This window comes from Triticum aestivum, chromosome 2D (assembly GCF_018294505.1).
Source record: "Triticum aestivum cultivar Chinese Spring chromosome 2D, IWGSC CS RefSeq v2.1, whole genome shotgun sequence".
In the NCBI taxonomy this organism is placed as follows: domain Eukaryota; kingdom Viridiplantae; phylum Streptophyta; class Magnoliopsida; order Poales; family Poaceae; genus Triticum; species Triticum aestivum.
Window position 1 is genome coordinate 136,723,263 of NC_057799.1, and position 20,254 is coordinate 136,743,516.

General features: G+C 45.2%; 1 protein-coding gene and 2 long non-coding RNA genes across 8 annotated transcripts; all 3 read left to right on the forward strand.

The window, feature by feature from the left end:
• The first annotated feature begins 6,616 nt into the window (after nucleotides 1-6,616).
• Nucleotides 6,617-9,774, forward strand: LOC123052202 (eukaryotic translation initiation factor 5A-2). Of its 2 annotated transcripts, none has more exons than XM_044475315.1 (6): nucleotides 6,617-6,890; nucleotides 6,997-7,137; nucleotides 8,179-8,301; nucleotides 8,383-8,439; nucleotides 8,519-8,593; nucleotides 9,365-9,774. In XM_044475315.1, the coding sequence occupies exons 2-6, from the start codon at nucleotides 7,012-7,014 to the stop codon at nucleotides 9,464-9,466; spliced, it is 483 nt and encodes a 160-aa protein (XP_044331250.1). In that variant the 5' UTR covers nucleotides 6,617-6,890; nucleotides 6,997-7,011; the 3' UTR covers nucleotides 9,467-9,774. The 2 variants fall into 2 exon arrangements, with proteins under 2 accessions (XP_044331250.1, XP_044331251.1); XM_044475316.1 differs by having other exon boundaries at nucleotides 6,715-6,890; nucleotides 6,994-7,137.
• A 3,459-nt stretch (nucleotides 9,775-13,233) lies between these two features.
• On the forward strand, nucleotides 13,234-16,560 carry LOC123052203 (uncharacterized). Of its 2 annotated transcripts, none has more exons than XR_006424532.1 (6): nucleotides 13,234-13,434; nucleotides 13,507-14,677; nucleotides 14,854-14,955; nucleotides 15,023-15,129; nucleotides 15,204-15,859; nucleotides 16,277-16,560. It is a non-coding gene; the product is annotated as an uncharacterized lncRNA (long non-coding RNA). The 2 variants fall into 2 exon arrangements; XR_006424533.1 differs by lacking the exon at nucleotides 16,277-16,560 and having other exon boundaries at nucleotides 13,507-13,805; nucleotides 14,282-14,677; nucleotides 15,204-15,786.
• A 73-nt stretch (nucleotides 16,561-16,633) lies between these two features.
• On the forward strand, nucleotides 16,634-19,170 carry LOC123052204 (uncharacterized). Of its 4 annotated transcripts, XR_006424537.1 has the most exons (5): nucleotides 16,634-16,749; nucleotides 16,837-16,890; nucleotides 18,005-18,439; nucleotides 18,623-18,687; nucleotides 18,818-19,170. It is a non-coding gene; the product is annotated as an uncharacterized lncRNA (long non-coding RNA). The 4 variants fall into 4 exon arrangements; XR_006424534.1 differs by having other exon boundaries at nucleotides 18,005-18,687; XR_006424536.1 differs by lacking the exon at nucleotides 18,623-18,687 and having other exon boundaries at nucleotides 18,005-18,123.
• Nucleotides 19,171-20,254: the final 1,084 nt, after the last annotated feature.

Here is a 20,254-nt window from a genome sequence, read left to right on the forward strand (position 1 = left end):
CCCTCGTGCGCCTAGCACCTGAAATGTCGCCTTGGGGCGCCTCCGGAACTGTCTCCCCTTGGTTCAGTTCCCTTTGAGACAACACCCCAGCGTTGTCCGTAGGGCAGGGGGAGGAGGCGGTCGGGAGTGAATCGCTGTTCATATCTGACGGGCCCAAAGAATCATCCGACAAAGAACACATCGATATGGGCTCGGGATGGACTGCATAATCATGCGTGGCATGATAAGAAACAGTACAATAAGACATACCAAGAATTATTATGGTATCCGGATACTCACGACTTCGCCAAGGGCTTGTCCCTGGGTAACCACTCCTCGTCGCTGAAAGCGGCCGTCGTGGAGCAGTCTGGGAGGAGGGTCCTTCCCTTCTTGGACCCTTCGGCCTCCCCTGATGGGGCGGCCTTCCTTTTCCTGTCCCCCCGGCTAGGGGGAGAACTTTCCTCTTCCTCCTCCTTGTTTTCGTGGGAGGAGTGCGCCTCGGTGTTTTCGGATGATGAGTCCGATATAACCTTGTGCCGGAGACCCTTCCTAGTACCCGTGGCCTTCTTCTCCGGCACCTCATAAGGCGCCGGAACCAGCATCTCCATTAGGAGAGCATCTGCTGGATCTTCGGGCAGGGGAGCCGGACAATCGATCTGCTCCGCTGTCGCTACCCAGTCCTGGTAAATGGCGTGGAGGCTTAGATCCCGCGCGTGGTTATACTGGGGAAAAGAACATCTTATGAGATATAAAAGACTTACCGGATTGGCAGGGCGCTTTGCGCTGAGTCCGCGGTCCTCGGTAAGGGGAGGAGGTACCTCGGCGCCCTTGAACAGCACCTTCTAGACGTCCTTGTGCGTCGTGTCTAAGAGCTCTCGCAGCGTCTGGTGCTCGGCCGGGTCGAACTCCCACAAATTGAAATCCCGTCTTTGACACGGGAGGATCCGGCAGAAGAGCATGACTTGGACCACGTTGACGAGCTTGATTTTCTTGCTCATCATGTTTTTGACGCATGTCTGGAGTCCGGTCAGCTCTATCGAGGAACCCCAAGATAGGCCCTTCTCTTTCCAGGAGGTGAGCCGCATGGGGATTCCGGATCGAAATTGGGGGGTCGCCACCCAGTTGGTGTCGCACGGCTCGGTGATGTAGAACCACCCCGATTGCCACCCCTTTACGGTCTCCACATAGGAGCCTTCGAGCCAGGTGACGTTGGGCATCTTGCCCACCATGGCGCCTCCACACTCCGCTTGCTGGCCGACCACCACCTTCGGTTTAACGTTGAAGGTCTTCAGCCACAGGCCGAAGTGGGGCTTTATGCGGAGGAAGGCCTCGCACACGGCGATAAACGCCGAGATGTTGAGGATGAAATTGGGGGCCAGATCGTGAAAGTCCAGCCCGTAGTAGAACATGAGCCCGCGGACAAACGGGTGGAGGGGAAATCCCAGTCCACGGACGAAGTGGGTAAGAAATACCACCCTCTCATGGGGTTCTGGAGTAGGAACGATCTGCCCCGCATCTGGCAGCCGGTGCGCGATATCCGCGGCCAGGTATCCGGCTCCCCGTAGCTTTGTGATGTCCTCCTCCGTAACGAAGGAGACCATCCACTTGCCTCCCGCTCCGGACATGCTTGGAGTGGTTTGAGGAGAAAAACGCAAACTTGGGTGCTGGAGCTTGAGTGCGCAAGAATGGATGAGCAAGGAGGAAGAAGGCGTGGGTGAAAAAGATGAATCCTTGTCCCTTTATAAGGGCGGAAGAAACTATGCGCCTCACCACCTACCTGGTAAACTCACTTATTCCCCAAGCGCCGTAATTGATGGCGCGGTTGGGTTACCCACACCCGTATTGATGAGAATCCCGTGATAAGGGGACACGATCTCTGCTTCGACAAGACGTGCCAAGAAAACCGCCTCGCAATATGTGTAGTGGCTGGTTGAGAAAAACCGTTCGAACAATGACCGGGTCGTGGTGTGATGTCATGCTGCAGAATGTGTCAGCAGATTAGATTTGTGGAAATATTATTCTCTCTACGGTGGTATGTGGAATTTGTTTTGCAGAGCCGGACACTATCCTTGTGTTCGGAATCTTCTATGGAGTATTCGGAGGAAGAACCCGCCTTGCAATGCCGAAGACAATCTGCACGCCGGACTCATCGTCATTGAAGTCTGGTTCAGGGGCTACTGAGGGAGTCCTGGATTATGGGGTCCTCGGACAGCCGGACTATATCCTTTGGCCGGACTGTTGGACTATGAAGATACAAGATTGAAGACTTCGTCTCGTGTCCGGGTGGGACTCTCCTTGGCGTCGAAGGCAAGCTTGGCAATACGGATATGTAGATCTCCTCCCTTGTAACCGACTCTGTGTAACCCTAGCCCCCTCCGGTGTCTATATAAACCGGAGGGTTTAGTCCGTAGGACAACAACAATCATACCATAGGCTAGCTTCTAGGATTTAGCCTCTACGATCTCGTGGTAGATCAACTCTTGTAATACTCATATCATCAAGATCAATCAAGTAGGAAGTAGGGTATTACCTCCATCGAGAGGGCCCGAACCTGGGTAAACATCGTGTCCCCCGCCTCCTGTTACCATCCGCCTTAGACGCACAGTTCGGGACCCCCTACCCGAGATCCGTCGGTTTTGACACCGACACTTTTCGTGAGTCCCTGATCTGGATCGTACACATTTGGGTGTTTGATTAGTGTACGATTGAATCGGGGGCATCACATCATACATGGCAAATTCCACAACCCCAACAACTCTTCTCCAGGAGCGCTACACTTGTAAAGCATAAAAACGAATGGTTGAAGAAGGGCGGGCGGGGGGGGGGGAGGGGGGTAACGCTGCCTTGCTTCATCCTTGCGCATGTCTCCTCCTCCGCAGAGGCCAATCGTGAAGGCAGCGGATCTACGCCGTCATCAGTGAGGAAGGTGGTGATGTGCCTTACCGGAGTGGAAGGCATCATCTGCGCCTCCGTGCTCCCGAGCCCGACGTCACGCCCGAGCCTCCTCCAGTATTGTCGGCACGCTCTACGTTCGCGGCAACACCGGTCGCGAACCGCCGGGAAGGGCCATCCCCGTCCACGGGGAAGCAACCCTGGCCATGGCCTACGCAGGGGGGGTCGAGGCCGCCACCATCGCTGGGCGCCGTCCTCACGACCTCACGGAGGTTGAGATGTACCGAGCAAGAGCGCCTAACCGGCGCGGAATCCCTCTCTACTCCGCTCTCTCTATCCCTCTCCCTCTCTCTGTGTCTCAAAAAGGGAGAATACCATAGGAATAGTTAATTTCATGCCCTTGGTTGTGTCCCACCCGGCAGTTCTACCCCTAATTTCCGAAAACCCTCGGTTCTGCCCAAGCAACTTCGCTCATCTTATCCTTTTGGCCTTTGATCACCTGACCTTCACTTCAAAAACTTCATAAAAATTTCGTACGAACTTAGAAAATTCAAATAAGATATCAAAATATTCAGAAAAACATCAATATGTGCAAGTCATTTGCATTCATGACAAAAATGTTGGAAAGTCCCATCCGAGTTTGAGCTCTTATGATCTCAACACGAATAGTAAAGTATAAAAAATGAACTAAAATTCTAAATATTCTAAAAGTTTTTGGTGGAAAATTCGGACCAATATTTTAGGTGCTTGCCAAGTTTTATCAGGGAATGCCAATCTTGGAAGTCATCAAAAAACAAAATCAGCACTCCAAAATAATTTTGTTTTAGAGCATCATTTTTTCGCCATGACTTCCAGGAATGTTATTTCCTGATGAAAATTGGCAAGCACCTAAAACATTGGTCCAAGTTTGCCACAAAAACAATTTTTATTTTTTTATTTTCTGTTCATTATTTTTATATATTACTGTTCTTGTTGAGATCATAAGAGCTCAAACTTAGATGGAGACTTTCCAACATTTTTTCAAGAATGCAAATGGCACGCATATGTAGGTGATGTTTTTTCTGAACATTTTGATATCTTATTTGCATTTTTCTGAGTTAGTATGATTTTTTATGAAGTTTTTAAAGTGGCGTCAAAGAGCAAAAGAATAAGACGAGCAAAGTGGTTTGGGCGGGAAAGAGTGTCTTCGGAAATTAGGGGTAAACCTGCCGAGTGTGACCCAACTAGGGGCATAAAATTAATTATCCCAATATCATATGGAAACCAACATTCAAAAAAAACTTCGCGGAAACCATATTTGAAAGTTTCAGAAAAATCTGAAAAATGTGGGATGTTAAAAGGATGATGTTCTTTTTTTTGCGGGGGAAAAGGATGATGTTCTATTGTCATGCGAAATTTCAAGTAGAAACACATTATGGAATGCTAGGTATGAAAAGGACAAATTCAGCAATGAATAGTGGCACTACTGTTTGGTACTATTCAATGCCAAAAATTTTCCTTTTTTATAGCTCACATCCTTAACGTGTTTGAATTTGAAATTTTGCATGGTACTAGAACATCACACTCTTAACATCTCATAATTTTTGAAGATTTATTTGAAACTTCAAAACATCCGTTTCGCGTAGTTTTTATCGGTTTTCACCGAATATTGATTTTTGTATGATATTCTCTCCTTGAAAAAGGGGGAAATGAGATGCGAAGAGGAGGCATCTTGGTGTTGAATGGGTAGGATGTGAACGCGTTCGCTGCCGCCAGGTTCCAGCAAATGGGCTGGGCTTTCCAACCTGGCAACCCAAACTGCTTTAAGATCCGTGTTTTTCATCCAATGGTTAAAAGGTAGTTCGTTGGGAAATCGCTCCCGTAGAACATCTTCCTTCTTTTACCATGACACAAACGAACAAGTCAATCCACCAAGTAAAAAAAATTCCTGTTGTGGTTTGTCCCCTATATGCATCCTCCAGTCGCCACTCTTTCCCAATCCCCGTTCACCAGCCGCCCATTGTTATAATCAATCTAGCTATGTTTTGCCGCTACAAATCTTGCACTAGTGCTCGCAAAACTCCGTGTTGCCTGCTTGCTTGATTTTCTCAAACCAACTTATAATTGTATTGATTGTGACTACTATCAAATTTAATTAAACTAATTTTGTGGTCCGTAGCCTGAAAAGCATTATGGCAGTATGGTTAATTTTAGGATTTTCACAACCAGCGAACGTTCATTGGTATGGCATGACAAAACAAATTTTTTGGACGCTGATAACCAAAAATGGTACACGCACGGAGTATTACGGAGCTGCGATGGACCCTTTTCAACTTACTCCTAAACTCCCCATGATTTTCATGGGGGTGGGGCCCACTTCACCACTTATTCCCAATCACAAGTTTCCACGTTAGGTAAACGTCCGTGATAAAACTCCGTGCGTGTAGCAAAGCTCCGCTGATAACGCCCACACATGTGGTGGGAGCAACACCCGCCCACACGCCCTATAACACAGATTGTGCCACGTCATCGCATGCATGCATGTAAGAATCTTTTTGAATTTTCAGTTTTTAAAATGTTTTATCTTTTAAATCAAAAATCCGACTGAATATCTGTTTTCACCATTAAATCCACCGCGACGAGATCTTCGAAACTAGATCTCATATCAATATGTTTCGACGACTTTTTTTTGGGTTAAAAGTTGCCATGTCTATTGCACATGAATTGCCATGGTGTTTACACTGAAGTTGCCATGATATGTTCAGCTATTTTTTCTTCTACCTTTAAAACTGAATTTTGACATATTATAAAATAAGAATTAAGAAACTAGACTTGCCATGAACCATAAACTAAAATTGGCATGATACATGCACTTCAAATTGTCATGGTTCATACAAAAAATAATTTCCGTGGTCAAAGTACTGGAATTGCCGTGGTCAAAATACTAAAATTGCCATGAGCTATAAACTAAAATTGCCACATGGCAACTTTAGTGTAAACACTATGTCAACTACAGTGTAAAAATCATGGCAACTTTTGGTAAAAAAAATCGTCGAAATATATCAACATGGGATCTAGTTTTAAAGATCTCGTCGAGACGGATTTAATAGTGAAAACGAATTTTTAATTAGGAGATAATAAAACATTTTTAAGCCCAAAATCAAAAAGATTCCCGCTGATGTCATCTGTTTTGACGTGGCAAAGTGAATGATAATGAGGACGTTTGGGCCATGTTGCTTCGCGCCACACGTGTGAGCTTTATCATTTGAGATTTTTTTTGGCAGTTTATGTAATCGCAAGGTTTTTTGCCAGGATTTGCTGTATTTGCTAAAGGAATTTGCCATCCTTGCAACAATGTAAATTGTCATAAAACATTATTTTCCATGCAGTAGCCTAATAACAATTTCTATTATTTTTTAACCATGTACTCCCTTCGTGTGAAAGTAAGTGTCTTAATCTTAGTATAAATTTGTACTAAATCTAATACAAAATTGAGACACTTAGTTTGAGACGGAGAGAGTATATTATAGTACTTATTAATACGCAAATCCAACACAACAATCATCCCAAAATGGTGCACTATGACGTCCCCAAGGAATCCCTATCCTATCGGAATCAGATATTTGACTTGAGTTTTCTGATCACCGATCAGCGAAAAGAAGCCATAAAAAGGCAGAAGAAAAGCAGAGAAAAGAACAGAGAGGAAGATGCTCGAGCCGCCCCATGGCGTGGTTCGAACGCGAAGATATTCCTGCCTTCCGCAGCCGTACACCTGTAGCCATCCTCCGACCAAACCGACGGCCCCGATCTCTCCCTCCCCTCGTCGACAAAAGCCCTCTTCCGCCGAGTCGCGGGCCCGGACCATCTCCGGACCCACCGTCATCCTCAGCAGAGAGGGTGGGCAGGTAGGTGTGGCCGGAGCACGCGCTGTCAGCGTTATAAATGCGCTCGAACCCTAGGATTCGGCGCGAGCTTATCACTTATCATCATCATCAGCGCCCCTCCGTCCCTCCTCGCGCGTCGTGATCCATCCAGCCCAGGTGAATTCAGGGGATTGATTCAGTTCCGAATTTGGCCGAGGTTTCCTGATTTTGGAGCTTCGAAGCTTAATCTCGTTGCTCGTATTTGGTTTCTTGTTGTTAGCAGGTGATTAAGGTCGCCATGTCGGACTCCGAGGACCACCACTTCGAGTCCAAGGCGGACGCGGGGGCGTCCAAGACCTACCCTATGCAGGCCGGCGCCATCCGGAAGGGCGGCTTCCTCGTCATCAAGAACCGCCCCTGCAAGGTACGGATTCTCCTCGATCCCGGCTGGATGGTTCTGTGTGTGATCGCAATTCCGATGCTGCTCCTCTGGCCGCCGTACTATGACGGAATACTGATGTTGTTATCTCCGGATGCTGCTATTTCTATTTGAGAATGCTTGCGAGCTGTCGTCGGATGGTTCCGTTTCGTATCAGTGTGGATTGACTTGTTGACATATCGGTGGTGACCCCAGGGAAAAGGGTGGAGTTGTTATTTATAGGGGAGGGGAGCTATTTTGACCATGTTCGCCACTATCTGCCGTGTACTGTACACGATTAATTAGGAGGGTCATGAAACAGGGGAAGATGTAGCTGGATGATATACTATCCCTGTTCCTGTGATCCAAAAAAAAATATCATGTGATGGGATAACTTGTAAGAAACATGTTTTATTGTACAACTAAACTTGCTAGCGTCCATTATTTCTGTAATCTTAATAATATTTTCCTAGTATTTTGCGGGGTATGATGAAATAGTTTCATAACCAAAAAGGGATTTCCACTCAGGCTCTTTAAACTCTATCTGTACAATGGGTGATTTGGCTATTCTGCGTCAGAAATTTAAGATTGTAATCGAAGTGTAAGGGGCACTGTCAGACATGTTTGGATGGAATATGATGGAGGTTTTAAGCTTTCCTGCATGTACATAGACCTAACTTCCGAAGGAAGCAATACCTTTCTTTCTCAATCTATTGCCTTGACTTCTCCAAAGAAATCCGCGATCATAAATTTGTTCTGTTTCTTGAAATTTGTAAGGGACAAACAGTTAATTGACTCAAAAGCTAAAACTATTTTATCCATGTTTATCTAGCTTGTTCTGCCATGGTGATTGTTGTTCTTACCTTTTTAGTACATATGTCTTCACCTACTCCTGTGTGTATGTTTCCTGTAAGTTCTGACGTCTGTCATTGTGATCAGATCAGAATACACTTCAAGGCTTAAGCCTGAAAATATGTGGTGCTTCTTTGCCATTAATTTTTGAGTCTTTTATGTTATCTCGTTGTGCTAAATAAACTTGTGCTACAGGTGGTGGAGGTTTCTACCTCGAAGACTGGAAAGCATGGTCATGCTAAATGCCACTTTGTTGCCTTAGATATATTCAATGGTAAAAAGCTTGAGGACATTGTTCCTTCATCCCACAACTGTGATGTAAGTTTATTTTATCAATGTTTAATAAAGAACTTTGGTTGGTTCAGTTTTACAGATAACTCACTATTCTATATATTTTAGGTGCCACATGTGGACCGTACTGAGTATCAGCTGATTGACATATCAGAGGATGGATTTGTACGTTCTACTAATCAAGAAAATGTATTTTATTGTGCATAATTGTTGGCCTCGATACTTACTATATTATTTGTTTTAGGTGAGCCTTCTTACTGATAATGGTAGCACTAAGGATGATCTTAAACTCCCAACTGATGACGCTATCCTGACCCAGGTTTGGTTGACAAATCTTTAAGCATCTTTTTCTTATTTTTGCATGTGCTTATCCGTGATAAGGATGCGTCCTTACTCCTTACTCATTTGTTGTGTTTGTTATGCTGTCTTCTTTGCTTGATAGGAGTTATATCACCCCTTATATTCTGAGATAGTTCTTTCGATACTCCAAAATGTCCTGACTGGTGTTCATATTTCTGGTCTTAGTTACCAGTTTTATTTGGAATTTATTTTTAGCACAACAAGTCACATCTATGATTGATATCTTCTGCGTTTTAGTATTTCTGAGTACATCTAAGCCAGTAACCACACTAAAATCTTACAGCCGAGGCTGTTCTGGTTGTTGCTCTGTTTTTTGGTGTGGTGCATGTTACATTTCTCTCTTCAGTATATGAATTATGAAGCGCATACATGAATAAAACTCCTAGAAGTGTTCTTGCTGTTTCCTTTCCACCTCTGTTGTGCTGCCCAGTTTACTTTCATTTCATCGTTTATGCATCTCGAACACTTGCCTCAGATTGACTTCAATATATAATTGCTCCAGTGAATAACTAAAAAAAATAGAAGGATGATAGGATCTGCTTGCGATCCATCTCCCTTGAAGCACGTCTGAATTTTTTCTATCGAATTGCACTGTAACCGTGATTACTTTTTCTGCTTCATCATTTATGCATTGTAACCACATATATGCCTTAGACATTACTAGTAAGCACTTCTTATGAGGTAAGAATGTCCAAATTGCTTACTCGATAAAAATCTGTTTGCAATTCAGCTCAAGGATGGATTTGCTGAGGGGAAAGATCTCGCACTGACAGTCATGTCGGCCATGGGGGAGGAGCAGATCTGCGCAGTCAAGGACGTCGGCCCCAGGTAACTTCCTTGGAGCGAGGGCCAAGATAAACAGAGGGATCCATTATCTGTCAAATTAAGCTAAAGAAAGACGAAGTAAAGGAGGAATGCTATCGAGTGAGACATTCACCTAAGCCGGAGTCAAGTGCAGTGATTGCTGGGTGTAGCATATCTGCTTACCACTACCTATCATCCGTGACATTTGGGACCCTTGTATTCCCTATGGTTTTATATATGTGCTTGGTGTCAATAATTGATTGATTTGGAACGGTGCAAACTGTATGCCAGAAAGCACGCCTGGCTATTATTATTGTGGATCGCATGATACTATAAGGGTCGGGTGTTCAGTTTCTCGTCAAATAAAAAAAATTAGAGTTACTACAGATTGAAGCTAACCACTTTTTCCTTTAAAAAAAATCTAACCAATAAACTTGACGGCATTTTTTTGTTTTGAAGTTTGTTCTATGAAAAAATGTTCATGTTTTCTTGGGATAACAAAAACTAGTCAGACCGCAATTTGCACCATAGTCGATAGATTTTTTGTCTAAAAAGACCACCTGCCAAACATAATTGACAAAAAAGATAATCCTCGAGTCACATTGACAAAACAGACCAGCTTGGTCGTGGCGGCAGGCGCGGCAGCCAACGTGTGGCGCCTGCCGCTACGCGCGGAGGCGGCAGCCCCTGCCGCCACAGGCCCAGGCGGCAGGTGGCCAGCCACAGCATTCGGCGAACTGACGCGCGACGGAACGGAGTGCTGGGCAGGCCCTGTTGCCAGGCGGCAGTACTACTGCATGCGTGGGATTCTCTGGAATACGTGCATATAGCGAAGTACTCTTTTTCTCTCCGTTGATTACCCTCTCTCTCTTGCCTTTTGCATGCATGTAGCCCATTATCTCATTAGTTTATTACTAGCTCTCTCTCCCTTGCATGCAGGCGCAGCGTGCACAACAATGCATCTCGCGTGGAGGACCAAAGGAGCACAGCCTTGCACAATGATGCCGCCACACCAGGAGGCGGCAGGGCACAGCTGCCCAGCTTCCGTTCCGTTGCGCGCCGGTCGCGTTTGCTGAATCCTGTGGTGGGCCACCAGCCGCCTGGGCCTGTGGCGGCAGGGGCTGCCGCCTCCGCATGTGGCGGTTGGCTGCCGCGCCTGCCGCCATGGTCGAGGGGTCTTTTCTATCATTTTTATTTAAAGGTGGTCTTTTCTAGCAATTTCGTTGGTTAGGTGGTCCTTTTTACAAAAAATCTAGTCGATAGGCCTTCATTCTTGCTGCCAAGCATACGGCAATTTGCGAGTTTGGTGACGGAGACGTGAGGGATAAGAAGCAGCACCGGGCACGCACGCCGCGGGCGTATGTTAGAGCAAGTTTAGCAGAGCCGCTATAATCCTGGCCGGTAGAAACAGTTTGAGGCTCTCTGTATAATAGATTTGCAGTATACCTCGGGTGGAACAGATGCCACAAATCCGTACCATAAATTAGATAATACGAGCGAACATGCTCGTGCGTTGCAACGAGAGAGAAAAAAATACAAGCTAGCCAAATAAGTATGACTTAATACCCTGGCATATGAGCTTCCTCTATTTTAACACAGTGACTCGCCATGCTGCCACTTATCTTTCTTCCCACCCTCATTGATGATGGACACGATGTCTACGCGATCGCGATGTATTCGACATGGTAAATCCCAAAGCAATGAGCTTGCCACTGCTCGACATACTTTAAAAACTTAAGAACAAATCTCATCGACCACAAACTTGCAATTTTTTTGAGTATCTTGAATATTTTTTTAAATTTCATGGACATTTTTGTCAAATTCATGAATTTGTTTCAAATACACGATTTTTTTTTTAAATCATGAACATGGTTTTATTTCCCGACATTTTTTCCAAAGAAAAAAGTCCATTTTACTACCTTGAATAAAGTGGGCGGTTCACTTTACCCCTGATCTATTTTTCGGCTTCTTTTACCCCCCCCCCCCCGAGGGAGTCCTGGATTAAGGGGTCCTCGGGCGTCCGGCCTGTTGGATATGGGCCGGACTGATGGGTTGTGAAGATACAAGACCGAAGACTCTCACCCGTCTCCGGATGGGATTCTCCTTGGCGTGGAAGGCAAGCTTGGCGCCCGGATATGAAGATCCCTTTCTCTGTAACCGACTTTGTACAACCCTAGTCCCCTCCGGTGTCTATATAAACCGGAGGGCTTAGCCCGTAGGGGCAAGAATCATAATCATAGTCATACAGGCTAGACTTTTAGGGTTTTAGCCATTATGATCTCGAGGTAGATCAACTCTTGTAATACTCATAATCATCAAGATCAATCAAGCAGGAAGTAGGGTATTACCTCTATAGAGAGGGCCCGAAACTGGGTAAACATCGTGTCCCCCGTCTCATGTTACCATCAACCTTAGACGCACAGTTCGGGACCCCCTACCCGAGATCCGCCGGTTTTGACACCGACACCCCAAACAAACCCAAACCGGACAAAACACCCCCTGACTGGTTTTTCTCCACCCTCTGCTGATGTGGCACTAGTCAACAGCAGTTTTGACGTGGGTGGGCCCCCTTGTCAGGTTTCTCTCACCTCTATCTCTCTCTCCTCTCTCCCTCTCTCTCTCTTTCTCTCCAGGTACACCCGCCAGCGAGCAGAGTAGGGCCAGGCGGGGTCGACAGGAGTCCGTGCCGCGCGGGGTCTAGGCGGTGGTGGCAACCACCGGCGGAGGGTACTTGGGGCGGGCTCGCGCGGCGGCGGGATGGCGTGGCCGGCGGGGTCGACAGGAGGCGGTGGCACGCCGGCGAGCGGAGCAGGGCCAGGCAGGGTTGGTAGGAGACGGTGGCGCACGGGGTCGAGGCGGTGGTGGCAACCACCGATGGTGGGTACTCGGGGCGGGCACAGGCGGCGGCGGGATGGCGTGGCCGGTGGGGTCGGCGAGGCAGCGGCGGTGCGGGGGCGGGGCGATCTGCGACGGTGCGGGACGAGGCTCCTCTGGCAGGACGCCGGCGCGATGGCGGGGAGAGGGCGGCGGCTCCTGGGCGACGTGGTGAGGGAGGTTGGGCGCGGGTGGCTCGGGCCCGGATCGGCCCGGGGCGAGCTCCTTCGGCGGCGGCGGTCTTGACTTGGAGAGAGAGAGAGAGAGAGGTGAGAGAGGTGAGAGAAACCTTACAACGGGGCCCCATCCAGGTCAAAACCGTCGTTGACTAGTGCCACATCAGCAGAGGGTGAAGAAAAACTAGCCAGGGGGTGTTTTGTCCGATTTGGGTTTGTTTGGGGGTAAAAGAAGCCGAAAAATATATAGGGGGAAAGTGAACCATCCACTTTATTCAGGATAGTAAAATGGACTTTTTTCTTTTCCAAATTATATTTTTCTTATAATTTGCGAACAATTTTTGTAAAATCACTAATATTTTTTGAAACTACAAATTTTTTATGATTTCCCACACATTTTGGAATTCACAAACATTTTATGATTTCTCGAACATGTTTCTCAAAATTCACAACTTTTTGAAATTTGAAAATGTTGAAAAAGAAGAAAAAAAAACAAAAAAAGAAATGAGAAAAGAAAAGACAAAAGACGAAATAAAAAAACTGGGGTGTCACGCCCTGCGGGCCGACCCATGAACGCGCACTGGAAGAGGCCTTAGCCACTGCGCTACTTGTGCATCTATGGAATACATAGGCTATCATCTCTACTCCTAATGGACGAGTTGGTTGAATAGTCCCCCACTTTCGTCTGGTTTTTTTCGACTGGTTTTTTTTCGACTGGTTTTTTTCCGTCCCCACACCCACCACACGCACGCAAAAAAACACCACCCGGCACAAACACCTCTCGTATCGATCCCCTCGAGGAGAAGCCGTCGCCCCCATCTCCCGCTCCGCCGCCACCGCCCCCCGCCTTACCGTATCACCCCCGCCGCCGCCTCCCTCGCCCGCGGCCATGATGAGATCTGGCGTGGGCGCCGCAGATCACCCTCTGGTGCATGGCCTCGACCAGGTACGAATCCCTCCTCCACTTCTTCTGGTTTGGTTATTTCCGCATCTTGATCTGTTTCGGGCGTGTGTGCAGTTTGCTATGATCTGGCGACGGGGATGCAAGGAGAAGCTGCTGCGGTTTCAAGGGGCCGTGAGGATGCCCACCATGAAGGCGTGTCTGGGATGATGGAGGTGATATCCAGGCCCTGGTGATATCGGCCAGGTCCCCGTTGCCGTCGACTGGCGGCGGCCACCGTGTCCTCTTCCATGGCGTCGGCGGGGCCTTCCCCTGCCAAGCGCAGCCGCTCCTTGGCTGGATCACCGTCGGACACCTCGCCGGCGTGGTCGGCAAGATCTGCATCTCGATCCTCGCCACTCTCCATCCTCTTGCAGGTAATAGGCTTTCCGCCACCTCTTTTATCTCCCGCGTTCTCGTGTGCACGGATTGTGAGCGTGAAGGAATATTTCTCTTCTATTTCATGGTGCTGATGTGCTCCTTCTGCCTTCACACTGCACATATATAGATTCTTCAAAGGAATTGGATGCTGATAATATCAACTTAGTTCCCTGAATGTGATATATATATTCTTCCCTCGCTTTGAATTGATTGCCCCAAACAATATATCTCTGGTTGACAGTCATGGCCTATTATTATTGTTGTTAATTTACAACACTCTGCGCTGTATTGTCCAATCATGGTCCAAACTTAAACCTTGGCTGTGGATTCATTGTATGTACCATATGCTGTTCATAGCTACAAAATTGCAATCTCTTGAAAATGTTCTTGAATACAGTAATTTTTTTGTCACATAATCCATATGCTGATGATAAAGTTTGTTGTATGAGCTTGTGGCATACTGATCCGACAGGTGGCAGGTATGCATTCACATGTTGCAGCTCTAAGGAAGGGTAGTATATGGCACATGGCTTCGTGGGTTGTTCGACAAGAAGTGTTTTGGGCATATTCGAAAGGCAATCTTGTCAAAATTGTACATCGATTTTCTTATTCCGCCATCAGCTTCTATTGATATGAGCGATACAAAAAGTTCAGCACTGAATTTTAGTATGTTAACTTGCAAGATTTCTCGTGACTATGTTTTTTTGTTATAGGTTTATAAATTTCGAAATATAGTTGCAGCTTCACGGAATGGACGGCCCAAATTATGTTAGTGTCTATATGTTTACTTGGTGGTGGTCTAGCATGAGTGACACCTGCATCTGTAACTTACCCATTGGATGTTGTTCGAAATCACCTGACAACACAGGTGATGCTTTTCTTCCTTTTGTGATTTGTGAATAACACTAAGCCAATCAATCAATCAATATAACTTCCAGTTAGAACTTAGAGCATCTTTACCTAACGCTTTCATGCAATGCAGCTTTACAGACCAAAGGAACAGGTTTTAGTAAGCTAAACTTTCATGTCTATAAAATTCTGCAGAAAACCACTAGGTATTACAAGGGCATCTTTCACACGTTGTCTACAATTTGTAGAGAAGAGAGTGGTAGAGGATTGTATAAAGGCCTTTGGTCCACCTTATTGGTAAGCCGTATGCTTCTACTGAGAATTGTTTTTTAGTTGACTTCCCAGTAACTTTTATGAGTTACAGGGAGTTGGACCTGATATATCAATCAACGTTTATGTATATGAATCCCTGAGGTCTCATTGGCAAATGGAAAGTTGAATGTCAAACTGTGCGACCAATGATTTGCTATGGTACCTCCCTCTTCTCTCTTCTATGAACCCTATAACACACGTCTCAAATCTTAATTTCTTTTATCCTATTGCAGGTTAATTCCAGTTGGGTGTGTTAACCTACAGTAATCAATCAAGTCAACAAATATAACAATGATACTTTGTCTTCTGATTTTTGGTGGTGATTTTTTTTTGTGACTGAACTAACAGGAGCTGAAGCATGTGTTCTTATTTTTTTATATGACTAGATGCATATGAACTGAAGCTCCATAATTTTCTTTTCAAGTCGACATTGGTGGCAACCAATACAATTAGCGTTATTTACAACCAATGAAGTCTTATAATTTTCTTTCTTAGAAATATACAGTGACACTGACTATCATTTAGTAGCTCTACAGGCACTAGCCAAAAACAATAATGTTTATTTATTTAACCACCAAATAGAACAATAGGTTATTCTGCATTATGGGTACACAAATCACAACACTATATTTCAGCTGTAGAAATCTGTGTGGATGCCTGCTGATATTTTAAGCCTACATATTGCCGATTTGGTTTGAGGAATGCTTGAAGCATAATTTACTCCCTAATGTGCAAATAGCAGTATCATTTTTTGTCAAGAAACTGAGAAGACGGAAGAGAGTTGGTGTTGTCAGTGTGGTGAGCCTATGCGGCAACCACAAGGCTGAAGTCTGCTTTGATCGTTGTTCAAGATTTGAGCCTTGGCTCCGGTTTTGATAGCTCTATTTCAGTGAGTTTAGTACAGTAACTATTTTAAGTATCTTTACTGTGCATAGTTGCATACATTTTATTCATGGATTAGTCTTGGTAATATTAACATATGAAAAGCAATTTTTGTGTGACCATTTTTTCATCTTAGTATCTCCATCTACCAGCAAAAGGCAACTTGCACAAAACTGTATTTAACATGCAACATGAGATAGTGTGCATCGAAACTATGCTTACGTTTGTGACATTCATGTGGCATCTCATGCAGATAGATTTTATTATCCATTTCTGTAGCATGCAATGTTTATTTTCTTCTTTTGGTCCATAATCCCTCCTCAAAGAAATATAAGAGTGTTTAGATCACTAAAGAAGTGATCTAAACGCTCTTATATTTCTTTACATAGGGAGTACATGTCATGATTGTTGGATACACATGCAGACTTTCAGTGAGTTTTTGTTCTCGGACTTGGGATCCACAGTCCAAAGTTGATTGGTGGATCAAGTGAACTTGGTGCATCTCCATTCAAGCTGGCGTACAATTACCAACCTGCTTATTTAGCGCAGTCTCTACAATCATACAAGCAAATGAGCATCTGTGGTGGCTTTGGGCGCGTGTTTGAGGCTGGTCCGGTATTTAGATCAGAAAAATCAAACACTCACAGGCATCTATGTGAGTTTATTGGGTTGGATGCAGAAATGGAGATTAAGGAGCACTACTTTGAGGCAAGGAAGATTTAGAGGAAATAATTCTTTAGTTTGTATATTGAAGCGATGCTGACCAAGTACTGATTTTTGTTTTCAGGTTTGTGATATCATAGATTGCTAATTGTAGCAATATTCAAACACCCAAATGAAAATTGTCAGAAGGAACTCGAGACAATAAATAGGCAGTATCCATTTGAACCTCTGAAGGTAAGACATTACTCCTTACTGTTTTGTGTTGTTATATGTGTGCTTTTGCTTAATTTACTGTCTCAACTTCTTCTAATTTATATACAGTACCTAGAGAAAACGTTGAAGCTAACGTACGAGGAAGGGATTAAAATGCTCAAGGTACTAACATGTACTTTTATGTATGTCTATGATATCATTATTGTGGCGTTGTATACAATATGCTCTTTTTTGTTGTTCTCACAGTATGATCGATACTAGAACTTAATAGCCCAATTATATTGCATGAAAGGCCTTTGTTGGAAATGATAAAACAGCTAGACAGTGAAATGCCGACCAGCCCCATGTCACTCCATCCCCATGGGCGACCCTAAGCCCGGCGACCCCCACCCTCCTCCTCCCCTCACCGTCGCCGAGCGGGCGGCAGCGGGGACGGTTCCTTTTCTCCGCGGTTGTGTCCTCCATGAGTTGGGGAGCTCATGGGGCGGGCGGCAAGCGGAGGGCAACGGCCAGCGCGGTGTCGTGCCTCTTGCGTCGGCGGATGTGGTGAGGTGGGTGGCCTAGGAGGCGTGGGCGACTCGGTTGCTGGGGCAGCTTCCCGGGAGCGGGCTCGAAGGCTCAGATCATGGCGGTCCCGTATAGCGTGGTTGGGCTGCGTCCGGGCCGTGCTTACTGCGTGAGCTTTGGCTTTCGTGGTGTATCTGAGGCTCGGTTGTGTTGTGTTGTGCGTTGGTGTTGACTCGCCTCCATGTTGGTCGTGCGGATCGATCGAAGGGCTCTCGGAACTGGTGGTCATGGTTTGCTGTTGCCCGTATAGCGTGGTCTTGGCTTGCTCTCGATCGGCGGTGGCTGAGTTCCTTCCTCGGGGCTGGGTTAGGTCGAGGGGCTTAGGGCGAAAGTCTTGGTTTGATGGGCGTTGAAGGATACCAGCGACCATGGCATTGTAGCTCCCTCCTCTTTGGAGTTGTCATCGATGAGTTCCTCCTCTTCACTAGACCATGGCTTGCTGGTTTTAAGGGTTGCCGTGGGGGTTGTTGGTGTGGGCGGCCATCTCCTGAGGTCTGCCAGCTGTTGTGGGTCACTCTGGGCGAAATCTTAAGTCTTCGAAGGGGGTCGATGACCGCGACTTACTTTGTCCGTGTCAACAAACAATTCAAAATACCTCAACTTTTTCAGAACAGGTCCGAGTCAAATAGCAATGATTCGAAGCACTTCTTTTTCCATTACACTATTTCAGAAACCTAATGACTCGATTGTATGGATATGGAAAATACAGGATTTCCGATCCTAGCGGGAAAAGGAGGGAAACGGCGGCGCCCTTGGGCGTCGTTATCCTTCTTGAAGGCATCTCGGAAGAGTTCATCCACTCATCTCTGGGGTGTGGGCAAGTTGGTGGTATAGTTTCGAGTTGGCTGATGTCGGAATTGTTGTTTCTTTTTTGTTTCTCTTCTTTTTTCGGGGCTTTGCACAATTTTCCCTTTTAAATCGCGTGGTTTTCGGCCTTGTTTTCCTCATAAACAGGGCCATTCTGTAATTTTATTTTCCTCTCTTAATGAATTGGGCAAAGCTCCTGCCTTTCTCCTAAAAAAGGCCTTTGTTGGGTAGACAATACATCTACATATAACAACTGTGCAGACTACAAATGTTTTCCCCATTCCTTCCCAAATTAGAAAAGGTATAATTAAGTTCAATGACATGTGGGTTTACCAAGGTAACCAATCAAGCTAAACTGGATTAGCATTTTTTTCTACTCCCTCCGTCGTAAAATATAAGAGCGTTTTTGACACTATACTAGAGTCAAAAACACTCTTATATTATGGGACGGAGGGAGTAACTTCTATGAATGCCACACAAATTGTAATGGTAATTTCTATACATGTGTGTGATTTTGCAGCATACCAATGAAGCCTTAAAAATAACTTGGATTGGTAAAAAGTAAAATTAGACGGTGGGAGCTGTGTGAGTACGCAAGTTGTACCTTGTCGGTTTTGATGACAAGAAGTCTCTCTATGAGGGCATCCATAGCTTGATGATTTTGCACCTCTAAGATTGCCTTTAATGATTTTCTGTTTGCCTTTATATATTGCAGGTTTCATTCTGGAATCCTCTAGGCAGGGTGCTTGCAATCCCCTACATCTCGGCTGCAACAAAAAAGACCCAACGAGGCTGTTGTTTCAAGCTCAGACCCTCTTCATTGCACGCGGTGCTAGAAGGAGAACTGGGTTGTGGTGCTGTTGCTGGTCGTTTTCCTTTTTACTTTTGCACTTTGGCCGTCATAAACGATACATGCTTGCTCCCTGGATGGATCTCTTTCTCTCCCTGGATCTTTTAAACAGGTGTTGTGATTAAAATTGTGATAAATCAGTGTTCATCACTATTCTTTTTGGACTTGAATAGATCTATGTCTAAATTACACATAATGTGTAGGAGAAAATTACTATAGCTGGACTTTCATGTCTTTCTTGAATCCATGGCAAAGCATAGTCACCTTAGTACTATGTTGCTTTGCACATGTCTTCTCATGGCCTTATTAAAGATCTTGTTTCCATGGCTTTAAACACAAGATGATATTTTTGTAGCATATTTCATATAAGTTTTCCTCCTATAAGGCTATAATTTCAAATTCAAGCCCACCCAACACACAAAGTTTCTATCTTCTTATTTTCTATACAAGTAGTAGCTGGCGCAGCGGTGGTGTTGATGAACGACACCCAATGCAGAGGCGGCAGTTACCATAGGGAAGAGGTCAAGAACATCTAGCTCTTGTGGTGTTCCTCCTCATTGTTGTCATCGCCATCAACAGCAACAATGACGACCGGCTCATGAGACGGCTACTAGAGAGGGACCGAGGAAGGGGGAGACAGATCTTTGAGGTACAATGGTACGACAACCATGTTTTGAAATATCAATGAGATTTGGTGCTAAGTCAGCATCATGTTTTATCCAATCTATCAAACACCATAAGTTTCATGTCGAATGTGTTGTAGAAATATGTTCTTCCATAAATATGGTTTTAGTCCTTCATATTTTAGTATCGTTGTAAATTTATCCATTCACATATCACTCTGAGAAACATTTTTAATTGGGGGAAGGAAGAATGGACGAAAAGAAGAGTGCTTTGACGTAAAAAAAAGAAGTCGTCAATATAGCCCGTTGCAACGCACGGGCGTTCTACTAGGAGATGCAAGTGAAGTGGAATAATGAAAATACATTGCATCAAGTACATTTTTGATTGTTACTGTAAATTTTTTCTATACATGTGAAATTGGAAGTGCATTATGCTTATGTATGCAATCAGAAAAAAATAAATTAAAAGGCCCGTGGCAACGCATGGGCATTGTACTAGGGAAACAAGACGAATAGACATGCAGACTAAGCTCCATATCCAAGGGATTTTGGTAGTACATGCCATGTTTATGCTCACTGTTGAATAGTCTGTATATAACTATTTATGCAATACTTGGACCATAGGAGCAATTCATTCTGTATATTTTGCTGGGGATTGTGCCTTGCAGTCAATTTATAG